The sequence below is a fragment of the Tachyglossus aculeatus genome, chromosome 3 (genome assembly GCF_015852505.1).
Source record: "Tachyglossus aculeatus isolate mTacAcu1 chromosome 3, mTacAcu1.pri, whole genome shotgun sequence".
Taxonomy (NCBI): domain Eukaryota; kingdom Metazoa; phylum Chordata; class Mammalia; order Monotremata; family Tachyglossidae; genus Tachyglossus; species Tachyglossus aculeatus.
In genome coordinates, this window is record NC_052068.1 from 24,187,709 (window position 1) to 24,201,039 (window position 13,331).

The 13,331-nt window shown below is 46.1% G+C and overlaps 1 protein-coding gene across 1 annotated transcript in view; it reads right to left on the reverse strand.

Moving 5' to 3' along the window:
* Window positions 1–13,331, reverse strand: part of CPN1 (carboxypeptidase N subunit 1) — a 91,109-nt gene that overhangs the window by 24,559 nt on the left and 53,219 nt on the right. Inside the window, exon 4 of the mRNA XM_038744035.1 lies at window positions 12,961–13,143. Within this exon, the coding sequence (XP_038599963.1) occupies window positions 12,961–13,143 (183 nt within the window). The remainder of the gene's footprint in view (window positions 1–12,960; window positions 13,144–13,331) is intronic.

A 13,331-nucleotide genomic window follows, 5' to 3' on the forward strand; every position in this document is an offset into this window, starting at 1 on the left:
AATAAAGTCAATGGCATGGGGCAAAGTCCTGCTGATTAGAAACCGATGAAGCAACGGGGAACAGAGTCATAGGGAACGGTTCTTCTGCAGGGGGATGAGATTAAGTGATTCCTGGAAGTTGGAATGGGAACTAGTGGTTTTTGGCCATCAAAGTAAGGCAGAAAACAGAAACGGGATGGGGGAGGATTGTGGGGAGCGGAGGGGGTTGGTTGTTCTTAGTGGAGCTGTATGCATAGGAAATAAAATGAACATACTAGCCTTTATGGGAAGAGCCCGCACCTGGGACTCAGAGGACCTAAGTTTTAAACCTGGTTCTGACAATCCTCTAGACTGTAAACTTGCTGTGGGCAGGGGATGTGTCTGTTATATTGTTCTATTGAACTCGCCCGAGCTCTTAGTACAGTGGTCTGCACACAGTAAATGCTCAATAAACACGATTGATTGAACTACCTGCTGTGTGACCTTGGTTGAGTCACTTAACCTGTGGGCAAAGCACTGTGGGAGAAGCAGTGTGGCTCAGTGGAAAGAGCCCGGGCTTTGGAGTCAGAGGTCAGGGGTTCAAATCCCGGCTCCGTCAACTGTCAGCTGTGTGACTTTGGGCAAGTCACTTCACTTCTCTGGGCCTCAGTTACCTCATCTGTAAAATGGGGATTAAAACTGTGAGCCCCTGTGGGACAGCCTAATCACCTTGTAACCTCCCCAGCGCTTAGAACAGTGCTTTGCACATAGTAAGCGCTCAACAAATACCATTATTATTATTATTATTATTATTATTATTATTATTATTATTATTATTAACCTCTCTGGACCTGTTTCCTCACCTGTAAAGTGAAATTTCAATATCTATTCTTCCTCTTATTTAGACCGTGAGCCCCACTTGGGACAGAAACTTCATTCATTTTCTCCCCCTTCTAGACTGTGAGCCCGCTGTTGGGTAGGGACCGTCTCTATATGTTGCCAATTTGGACTTCCCAAGCGCTTAGTACAATGCTCTGCACACAGTAAGCGCTCAATAAATACAATTGAATGAATGAATGAATGAATGAATGAATGAATGAATGAATGAATTCATTTGTATCTACCACAGCGCTTAAGAACAGGGCTTGACACATAGGGCTTAACAAAGACTATAATAATACTAATTATATTATCTACTTGTCAACTTGTACTTCCCAAGTGCTTAGCACAGTGCTCTGCACACAGTAAGCGCTCAATAAATACGATTGAATGAATGAATTATCTAGTGGAGGTAGGGAATGAAGCAAGAAAGGAGCAGGGTCTCTGGGGCTGGCAGAGTCTGGGGTGCCTGTGTGCCTTAGGGAACGGAGTCCCAGGGCAGCAGGAAGTTTAGAGCGGTGCTCAGCGCTTAGAACGGTGCTTTGCACATAGTAAGCGCTTAATAAATTCCATCATTATTATTTAGAGCCCTTCACGTCAACTCCCAGGTGAGAACTGCCGGGAGTTAGAATTCACCTCCTCGTCCCTGGACAGTCAGATGCTCCTTTAGTCAGTCAGTCAATTGTATTTATTGAGCACTGTGGGTAGAGTACTAAGCATTTGGGAGCATACAACACAATGTGAGCTCGTTGTGGGCAAGGAACGTGGAATGCCACTGTTTATTCTTGTATTGTACTTTCCAAGCGCTTAATACAGTGCTCTGCGCACAATAAATACGATTGAATGAATGAATGAACACTATAACTAACACACTCCCTGCTTACAACAAGCTTATAGTCTAAAGTCTACCATCTACTGTCCGTACAGTCCATTCATTCATTCATTCAATTGTATTTTTTGAGCACTTATTGTGTGTAGAGCACTGTACTAAGCGCTTGGGAGAAGCAGCGTGGCTCAGCGGAAAAAGCACGGGCTTTGCAGTCAGAGGTCGTGGGTTCGAATCCCGGCTCCGCCACGTGTCTGCTGTGTGACCTTGGGCAAGTCGCTTAACTTCTCAGAGCCTCAGTTCCCTCATCTGTAAAATGGGGATGATGACTGTGAGCCCCGCATGGGACAACCTGATCACCTTGTATCCCCCCAGCGCTTAGAACAGTGCTTTGCACAGAGTAAGCACTTAACAAATGCCATTATTATCATTATTATTAAACATCGGCAGCATATAGAGACAGTTCCTACCCAACAACGGGCTCACAGTCTAGAAGGGGGAGACAGACAACAAAACAAGTAGACAGGTGTCAATACCGTCAGAATAAATAGAATTATAGCTATATACACACTCCAGTCTCTAGATTGTAAGCTTGTTGTGGGCAGGGAATGTATCTGTTTATTCTTATATTGTACTCTCAAAAACCCTGTTTATAACAGTGCTCTGCACACAGTAAGCGCTCAGTAAATTCTACTGAATGAAAAGTCCTATGGAGGCCCAGTGAGGGGGCAAACAAAATCAGAGAAGCCGCATGGTCTAGTGGAAAGAGCATGGGCCTGCGAGTTGGAGGACTTGGGTTCTAATCCCTGCTCTGCTGTGTGACCTTAGACCAGTCACTTGACTTCTCTGGGCCTCAGTTACCTCATCTGTAAAATGGGGGTTAGGACTGGGAGCCCCAGGTGGGACATGGACTGTGTCCAACGTGATTATCTTATATCTACCCCAGGGCTCAGTACAGTGCCTGGCACATAGTAAGCGCTGAAAAAACTACCATTATTAGTATTAGAATTATTCAATCAGCTGGTGGGGTTCAGTGGGGCTGTTTATCTGGTTTTATATTAGATAGTCCAGGTTTCAGCTGGTCTGCCTCCTGTCTGGGATGGATTTGACCCTGGACGCATTTCAAGTTGCAGTTTCAATTCCTAAATGCCCAGCCCCTGTCCATCACAGCTCTGGAGCACTGAAAGGGGTCAGAGATCTTTGCATTCTGTGAACTTCACAAAGAGCCTGATCCTTAGGGCATCATTATCATAAGTAACAATATAGGATCAGCAGAGCGTTGCCTGGAATGTTTTCATGCTATTTGTTAAGCACTTACTCTTCTAGGCTGTGAGCCCGCTGTTGGGTAAGGCCCGTCTCTATATGTTGCCAACTTGGACTTCCCAAGCGCTTAGTACAGTGCTCTGCACACAGTAAGCACTCAATAAATGCGACTGAATGAATGAATGAATATTAGACACTGTACTGAGCACTGGGGTAGACACAAGCTAATCAGGTTAGATAATAGTAATAATAGTAATGGCATTTTATTAAGCGCTTACTATGTGCAAAGCACTGTTCTAAGCCCTGGGGAGAAGCAGCGTGGCTCAGTGGAAAGAGCCCGGGCTTTGGAGTCAGAGGTCATGGGTTCAAATCCCAGCTCCGCCACATGTCTGCTGTGTGACCTCGGGCAAGTCACTTAACTTCTCTGAGCCTCAGTTACCTCATCTGTAAAATGGGGATTATGACTGTGAGCCCCATGCGGGACAACCTGATCACCTTGTATCCCCCCTCCCAAGCGCTTAGAACAGTGCTTTGCACATAGTAAGTGCTTAACAAATGCCATTATTATTATTATTATTATTATTATTATTATTATTATTATTATTATTACAAGGTGATCAGGTTGTCCCACAGGGGGCTCACAGTCTTCACCCCCATTTTACAGATGAGGGAACTGAGGCCCAGAGAAATGAAGTGACTTGCCCAAAGTCACACAGCTAAGTGGCAGAGGCAGGATTTGCACCCATGACCTCTGACTCCAAAGCCCGTGCTCTTTCCACTGAGCCACGTCCATGTTCCACTGGATTTGCTTATTTTTACCCCAGTGCTTGTGCTTAGTACAGTGTCTGGTACATAGTAAGTGCTTAAATTCCATTATTGTTATTATCCCACATGGGGTTTACAGTCTTAATCCTCATTTTCTTGTCTTGTTTTATTTTGTCTCGAGTCATCTCTGACCCATAGCAACTCCATGGACGCATCTCTCCCAGAACGCCCCACCTCCATCTGCAATCGTTCCGGTAGTGGATCCATAGAGTTTTCTTGGTAAAAAATATGAAAATTGTTTACCATTACCTCCTTCCGGGCAGCAAACTCGAGTCTCCACCCTCGACTCTCTCCCGTGCTGCTGCTGCTCAGCACGGGTGAGTTTTGATTTGGAGCAGATTACCTTCCACTCGCGAGCCCACTGTTGGGTAGGGACTGTCTCTATATGTTGCCAATTTGTACTTCCCAAGTGCTTAGTACAGTGCTCTGCACATAGTAAGCGCTCAATAAATACGATTGATGATGATGATGATGCCCAAGCTAGGAGTGGAATGGGTAGGCTTCTGCTTGACTCTCCCTCCTGTAGCTGAGTCTGGTAAAGTACTGGAAACTCTCCAGGTGCCATTCTGAGAGGGGAATCCCATTTTACAGATGAAGTAATTGAGGCCCAGAGAAGTGAAATCGCTTGCCCAAAGTCACACAGAAGACAAGTGGCAGAGCCAGGATTAGAACCCACGTCCTTCTGACTCCCAGCCCTGTGTTCCGTATACTATACCACGCTTCTTCTCTCAGCAGGCACAGGGGAGGGTATCATTCATTCATTCATTCAATCGTATTTATTGAGCACTTACTGTGTGCAGAGCACTGTACTAAGCGTTTGGAAAGTACAATTCGGCAACAGATAGAGACAATCCCTTCCCAACAACGGGCTCACAGTCTAGAAGGGGGAGGCAGACAACAAAACAAAAAGTAGACAGGCATCAATACCATCAGAATAAATAGAATTACAGAACTATAAACATCGTTAACACATTCATTCAATCGTATTTACTGATCAGTGATTTCTGGAAGTCGGAATGGGAACCGGTGGTTTTTAAAGGCTTGTGGCCTCAGAGTAAGGAAGAAAACAGTAAGGGGAGTGTTGTTCTCAATGGGGCTGTATGCATAGGAAATAAGATGAATGAACTAGCCCTACAGGAAGTCCTTTTAGACTGTGAGCCCACTGTTGGGTAGGGACTGTCTCTATATGTTGCCAATTTGTACTTCCCAAGCGCTTAGAACGGTGCTCTGCACATAGTAAGCGCTCAATAAATACGATTGATGACGATGGAAGATCACAGGCTTGGGAGTCAGACAACCTGGGTTTTGAACCAGGCTCTGACAGTCCTCTAGACTGTAAACTCGTTGTGGGAAGGGAACGTGTTTGTTACAGTGTTTTACAATAATGACAGTATTTATTAAGTGCTTACTATGTGCCAAGCACTGTTCTGAGCGGTGAGGTGGATACAAGGTCATCAGGTTGCCCCCCATGGGGTTCACAGTCTTCATCCCCACTCTTCTTGTTACTAGGCCATGCTGCAGTGTGGCTTAGTGGAAAGAACACGGGCTTGGGATTCAGAGGTTGTGGATTCTAATCCTGGTTCCGCTGCTTGTTAGCTACGTGACTTTTGGCAAGTCACTTCACTTCTCGGTGCCTCAGTTGCCTCATTTGTAAAATGGGGATTAAGAGGGTGAGCACCACGTGGGACAACCTGATAACCTTGTATCTCTCCCCCTTCTAGACTGTAAGCCCGCTGTTGGGTAGGGACTGTCTCTATATGTTGCAAACTTGTACTTCCCAAGTGCTTACTACAGTGCTCTGCACACAGTAAGTGCTCAATAAATACGATTGAATGAATGAATGTTGGGTAGGGATCATCATCATCATCATCAATCGTATTTATTGAGCGCTTACTATGTGCAGAGCACTGTACTAAGCGCTTGGGAAGTACAAATTGGCAACATATAGAGATAGTCCCTACCCAACAGTGGGCTCACAGTCTAAAAGGGGGAGACAGAGACCAAACATACTAACAAAATAAAATAAATAGAATAGATACGTACAAATAAATTAAATAAATAGAGTAAAAAAATATGTACAAACATATATACATATATACAGGTGCTGTGGGGAAGGGAGGGAGGTAAGATGGGGGGATGGAGAGGGGGACGAGGGGGAGAGGAAGGAAGGGGCTCAGTCTGGGAAGGCCTCCTGGAGGAGGTGAGCTCTCAGCAGGGCCTTGAAGGGAGGAAGAGCGCTAGCTTGGCGGATCATCTCTATTTGTTGCTGAATTGTACTTCCCAAGCACCTAGTACAGTGCTCTGCACACAGTAAGTGCTCAACAAATGCGATTGAATGAATGAATAAATGAATACCCCAGTGTTTAGAAAAGTGCTCAACACATAGTTATATTTCACTCTCCCTAGCTCTTAGTACAGTGCTCTTAGGGAGGAGGCACAGGGGAGGGGAACCAATAAATACGATTGATTGATTAGGTTAGACTGTGAGCCCACTGTTGGGTAGGGACTGTCTCTATATGTTGCCAACTTGTACTTCCCAAGCGCTTAGTACAGTGCTCTGCACACAGTAAGCGCTCAATAAATACGATTGATTAATTAGGTTCCCCAAAAGGCGAGGAGAGGCCACTACCTTCCCCAGGAAGAGCGGGGAGGTCATAATGGCAAGAGTCCTGTGAATTCCAGGAATGTGTGGGAGGAGCAAGTTGTGGCCAAAGCAAACCCTGTTCACTAAGCCCGAGGTCGTTAGGAGGATCAGGGCACTGGGCAAATGTTTTTAGGAAGATAGAATAAGATGTTGCAATTAGAATATCCTACCCTAGAGGGTGAAAAGTTTCAGTAGCAATAGAAACAGAGCAAGTGAACTTGAACTTGGACCAGCGCAAGGGAATTTTCATTAAGAACTTAAGCTTCCTAGTTGTCTCTCACCACCTGATGTTGCAGAATTCTATTTAGAAAAGGCTTAGGGGATTCCCTAACTAACAATTCCCAACAGCTGCTATCAACCAGTCTCCCATTAGTTGACGTGATAAAGAAGCTCCACCCTCTAGAAGCAGAGTTCCCCTCACAGAGTCGGGAGACCTGGGTTCTTATCCCAGATCCGTCACCTGCCTGCTGAGGCAATTCTCCTACCTTTTCTGGCTCTCAATTTCCTCATCTTTAAAATAGGTGGGTGGGAGAAATACCTGTTCTCCCTCCTCGTCAAACTGTGAGCCCCAGGTGTGTCCCATATGATTATACTTTATCTACCCCAGTGCTTAAAACAGTGCTTAGCACACAGTAAGCACGTAATAAATACCACAATTATTATTATTCTTATTTGTTGGGGAGGGACCGTCTCTGTATGTTGCTGACTTGTACTTCCCAAGCGCTTAGTACAGTGCTCTACAAGCAGCGTGGCTCAGTGGAAAGAGCACGGGCTTTGGAGTCAGAGGTCATGGGTTCAAATCTCCGCTGTCAGCTGTGTGACTTTGGGCAAGTCACTTCACTTCTCTGGGCCTCAGTTACCTCATCTGTAAAAGGGGGATTAAGACTGTGAGCCCCACGTGGGACAACCTCATCACCTTGTAACCTCCCCAGCGCTTAGAACAGTGCTCTGCACATAGTAAGTGCTTAGTAATAAATGCCATTATTATTATTACACAGTTAGTTCTCAATAAATACGATTGAATGAACAAATAAATGAAAAGAGAGAGCATGTGACAGAGAATAGCTGAAAAAGGAAAAAAGGAAAAAAAACTCAAAATGTCAGGAAGAGATAGAGAGAGAGAGAGAGAAAGGGGAACCAAAGATAGAAAATGCAGGGAAAGGAAGCAACACAGTAAAGGGGAGAAGGATCCAGGGGAAAAAATGGGATTTCTGTAGCAGGGAAATGAGGGAACCAACATGTGGTCAAAAAAAGGGCAATGAGAAATGGAAATAGAAGGGGCCCAAAAAGAGAATGAGGCAGAGAGAGCAGAGGGACAGTGTGGGAAGTAGTGTGGCCAAGTGGAGAGAGCACGGGCCTGGGACTCAGCAGACTTGGGTTCTAATCCCAGATCCATCACTTGCTTCCTGTAAGAACTTGGACAAGTCACTTAACTTCTCTATGCCTTAGTTTTCTCACCTCGCCCCCTCCTACCTCACCTCCCTTCTCTCCTTCTCCAGCCCAGCCCGCACCCTCCGCTCCTCAGCCGCTAATCTCCTCACCGTGCCTCGTTCTAACCTGTCCCGCCGTCGACCCCCGGCCCATGTCCTCCCCCTGGCCTGGAATGCCCTCCCTCTGCCCATCCGCCAACCTAGCTCTCTTCCTCCCTTCAAGGCCCTACTGAGAGCTCACCTCCTCCAGGAGGCCTTCCCAGACTGAGCCCCCTCCTTCCTCTCCCCCTCGTCCCCTTCTCCATGCCCCCCGTCTTACCTCCTTCCCTTCCCCACAGCACCTGTATATATGTATATATGTTTGTACATATTTTTTACTCTATTTATTTATTTTACTTGTACATATCTATTCAATTTATTTTATTTTGTTAATATGTTTGGTTTTGTTCTCTGTCTCCCCCTTCTAGACTGTGAGCTCACTGTTGGGTAGGGACCATCTCTATATGTTGCCAACTTGTACTTCCCAAGCACTTAGTACAGTGCTCTGCACACAGTAAGCGCTCAATAAATTTGATTGATTGATTGATTGATGTGGGGCTCTTCCTCCTCATATCAGACAGATGATAGCTCTCCCATACTTCAAAACCCTATTGAAGGCACATCTCCTCCAAGAAACCTTTCCTAAACCCTCCCTTCCTCTTCTCCCATTCCCTTCGGCATCGCTCTTACTCGTTCCTTCATTCATCCTCCCTCCCATCCCATCCCCACAGCACATATGCATATATCTCTGTATATATATAATATTTATATTATATATAAATAATAATAATGATGGCATTTATTAAGTGCTTACTGTGTGCAAACACTGTTCTAAGCGCTGGGGAGGTTACAAGTTGATCAGGTTGTCCCACAGGGAGCTCACAGTCTTAATCCCCGTTTTACAAATGAGGGAACTGAGGCCCAGATAATTTAAGTGACTTGCCCAAAGTCACACAGCTGACAAGTGGTGGGGTCAGGATTTGAACCCATGACCTCTGACTCCAAAGCCCGTGCCCTTTTCCACTGAGCCATGCTGCTTCTCTATACATATATATATATATATATATATATGTAGACAGAGAGAAGCAGTGTGGTTTAATGGAAAGAGCCCAGGTTTGGGAGTCAGAGATTCTGTGTTCTAATCCCAGCTCTGCCACTTGTCAGCTGTGTGACTTTGGGCAAGTCACTTCACTTCTCTGTGCCTCAGTTACCTCGTCTGCAAAATGGGGATTAAGACTGTGAGCCCCACCTGGGACAAACTGATAACCTTGTATCTCCCCCAGTGCTTAGATCAGTGCTTGGCACATACTAAGTGCTTAACAAATACCATTATTATTATTAATCTGTAATTTATTTAATTAATTAATTTATTATTTGTTTATATTAATGTCTGTCTCCCCATCCAGACTATGAACTCACTGTGGGAAGGACTGTGTCTATTGTTACAGTATGCTCTCCCAGGCACTTAGTACAGTGTTTTGCACAAGGTAAGTGCTCAATAAATATGATTGAATGAATAAATGAATGAATGTGGGAAATAGACTGTGTTCATTGATTCATTCAATTGTATTTATTGAGCGCTTACTGTGTGCAGAGAACTGTACTAAGCGCTTGGAGAGTATAAGTTGGCAACATTTAGAGAGAGTTCCTACCCAACAACGGACTCACAGTCTAGAAGAGAGAGACAGACAACAAAACAAAACATGTGGTCAGGTGTCAAGTCATCAATCAATCAATCAATCAATCATATTTATTGAGCGCTTACTATGTGCAGAGCACTGTACTAAGCGCTTGGGAAGTACAAATTGGCAACACATAGAGACAGTCCCTACCCAACAGTGGGCTCACAGTCTAAAAGGGGGAGACAGAGAACAGAACCAAACATACCAACAAAATAAAATAAATAGGATAGAAATGTACAAGTAAAATAAATAAATAAATAAATAGAGTAATAAATATGTACAACCATATATACATATATACAGGTGCTGTGGGGAAGGGAAGGAGGTAAGATGGGGGGATGGAGAGGGGGGCGAGGGGGAGAGGAAGGAAGGGGTGTCAAGGTGTCAAGTCATCAGAATAAATAGAGGTAAAGCTAGAGGCACATCATTGACAAAATAAATAGAATAGTAAATATGTACAAGTAAAATAAATAGAGTAATAAATCTGTACAAATATATATACAGGTGCTGTGGGGACGGGAAGGAGTTAGGGCGGGGGGGATGGGGAGGAGGAGAGGAAAAAGGGGGCTCAGTCTGGGAAGGTCTCCTGGAGGAGGTGAGCTCTCAGTAGGGCTTTGAAGGAAGGAAGAGAGCTAGTTTAGTGGATGTGGGGAGGGAGGGCGTTCCAGGCCAGGGGGAGGACATGGGCCAGGGGTTGATGGTGGGACAGGCAAGAACAAGGCACAGTGAGGAGGAAAGCGGCAGAGGAGCGGAGGGTGTGGGCTGGGCTGGAGAGGGAGAGAAGGGAGGTGAGGTAGGAGGGAGCGAGGTGATGGACAGCCTTGAAGGTGGGAGTTTTTGCCTGATGCGTAGGTTGACTGGTAACCACTGGAGATTTTTGAGGAGGGGAGTAACATGCCCAGAGCATTTCTGCACAGAGATGATCCGGGCAGCAGCCTGAAGGAGGATGGGAGATCAGAGAGGAGGCTGATGCAGTAATCCATTAGGGATAGGATGAGAGATTGAACGAGCAGGGTAGCAGTTTGGATGGAGAGGAAAGGGCGGATCTTGGCGATGTTGCGGAGGTGAGACCATCAGGTTTTGGTGAAGGATTGGATGTGAGGGGTGAAGGAGAGAGTGGAGTCGAGGATGACACCAAGGTTGCGGGCTTGTGAGACGGGAAGGATGGTAGTGCCAACAACAGTGATGGGAAAGTCAGGGAGAGGGCAGGGTTTGGGAGGGAAGATGAGTTCACTCTTGGACATATTGAGTTTTAGGTGGTGGGCAGACATCCAGACGGAGACGTCCTGAAGGCAGGAGGAGATGCGAGCCTGGAGAGAGGGGGAGAGAGCAGGGGCAGAGATGTAGATCTGGGTGTCATCAGCCTAGAGATGATAGTTGAAGCCGTGGGAGCTAATGAGTTCACCAAGGGAGCGAGTGTAGAAAGAGAACAGAAGGGGACCAAGAACTGAGCCTTGAGGATCCCCTACAGTAAGGGGATGGGAGGGGGAGGAGGAGCACGCAAAGGAGACTGAGAATGAACTGCCGGAGAGATAAGAGGAGAACCAGTAGAGGACGGAGTCTGTGAAGCCAAGGTTGGATAGCATGTCGAGGAGAAGGGGGTGGTCCACAGTGTTGAAGGCAGTTCCAGTGTCGAAGGCAGCTGAGAGGTTGAGGAGGATTAGGATAGAGTAGGAGCCGTTGGATTTGGCAAGCAGGAGGTCACTGATGATCTTTGAGAGGGTAGTTTCGGAGGAATGTAGGGGACTGTGTCCAACTGGATTAACTTGTATCTATCCCAGTGCTTAGACAGTGCCTGGCGCAATCAATCAATCGTATTTATTGAGAGTTTACTGCGGGCAGATCATTCATTCATTCAATCAATCATGTTTATTGAGCACTTACTATGTGCGGTGGACTGTACTAAGCGCTTGGGAAGTACAAGCCGGCAACATATAAAGATGGTCCCTACCCAACAACGGGCTCACAGTCTAGAAGGGGGAGACAGACAACAAAACTGTGCTAAGCACTTGGGACAGTACAGTATGACAGAGTTGGTAGAGATGGTCCTTATGCACAATGAGTTTACAGTCTAGAAGTAAAAGTAGGCTCTTAAAAATACCTTAAGAAAAGAGGGGGACAGGTAAATGCAGGTATATGTAAAGAAGAAGAGACCCGTGCTCAGACATGGAATCATGTCAGTGGTCCATCCTGTCTACTGCTTTGTTTCTGGCAGCACCTTGGGGATGCTTCTTGAAAATCCTCATGTTATGAATGTCTTGATACCATTTAGAACTGCATTTAAAGTAATAATAATAATGACATTTATGAAGTGCTTACTATGTGCAAAGCACTGTTCTAAGTGCTGGGGAGGTTACAAGGTGATCAAGTTGTCCCACGTGGGGCTCACAGTCTTAATCCCCATTTTACAGATGAGGTAACTGAGGCACAGAGAAGTTAAGTGACTTGCCCAAAGTCACACAGCTGACAATTGGTGGAGCAGGGATTCGAACCCATGACCTCTGACTCCAAAGCCCGTGCTCTTTCCACTGAACCATGCTGCTTCTCTAATGTCTAATGTTATGAATGTCTTGATACCGTTTAGAACTGTATTTAATAATAATAATAACAATAATGGCATTTATGAAGTGCTTACTATGTGCAAAGCACTGTTCTAAGTGCTGGAGAGGTTACAAGGTGATCAGGTTGTCCCACGGGGGGCTCACAATCTTCATCCCCATTTTCCAGATGAGGTAACTGAGGCACAGAGAGGTGGACTTGCCCAAAGTCACACAGCTGACAATTGGAGGAGCCAGGATTTGAACCCACGAGCTCTAATTCCAAAGCCCAGGCTCCTTCCACTGAGCCACGCTGCTTCTCCATTATTACTTATTAAGCACCTACTATGTGTCAAGCACTGTTATAACATCATCATCATCATCAATCGTATTTATTGAGCACTTACAATTGAACAATTTGTACAATTTGAAGTACAAATTGGCAACATGACACTGGGGCAGACACAAGTTAATCAGGTTAGACCCTCCCTGTCCCACAGAAGTCTTAATCCCCATTTTACAGATGTGGTGACTGAGGCCCGGAGAAGTGACTCGTCTAAGGCCACCCAGCGGAGCCGGGATTAGAACCCAGGTCCTCCCGACTCCAGCAGCGCCTACACAGCACTGTACTAAGCACTAGAGGAAAAAGTCAAGTAAATGCTGCAATCCCTGTCCTTGAAGAGCTTAGAGAACAGTCCTGGGAGTCAGAAGAACCTGGGTTCTAATCCTGGCTCCGCCACATGTCTATTGTGTGGCCTTCACTTTTCTGTGCCTCAGTTACCTCATCTGTAAAATGTGGATTAAGATTGCGAGTTCCACCTTCCCGACGGGCCGAAGTCGCCGGGTCCCGGGCCCGGCCTGGCCCTGCTCTGCTCACCTTCCTGAAGAGCTCGTCGTCCGGTGTGGGCGTGTTTGCGGTGCGTCGGAAGCCCCGCACCCGTTGCTCGTGGGACTTATCATACGGGTAATTGGCTACTACAGCCCCTCCATGAAGGTTTGCCGACAGGACAAAGTTGTAGCTTCTCATCCACTGAATCACCGCTTGGGTCTCCGGTTCCACCTGTGGGGAGGCAATCCAGTAATGACTAGAAGCAGCGTGGCTCAGTGGAAAGAGCCTGCGCTTGGGAGTCAGAGGTCATGGGTTCAAATCCCGGCTCTGCCAGTTGTCAGCTGTGTGACTTTGGGCAAGTCACTTAATTCCTCTGTGCCTCAGTTACCTCGTCTGTAAAATGGGAATTAAGACTGTGA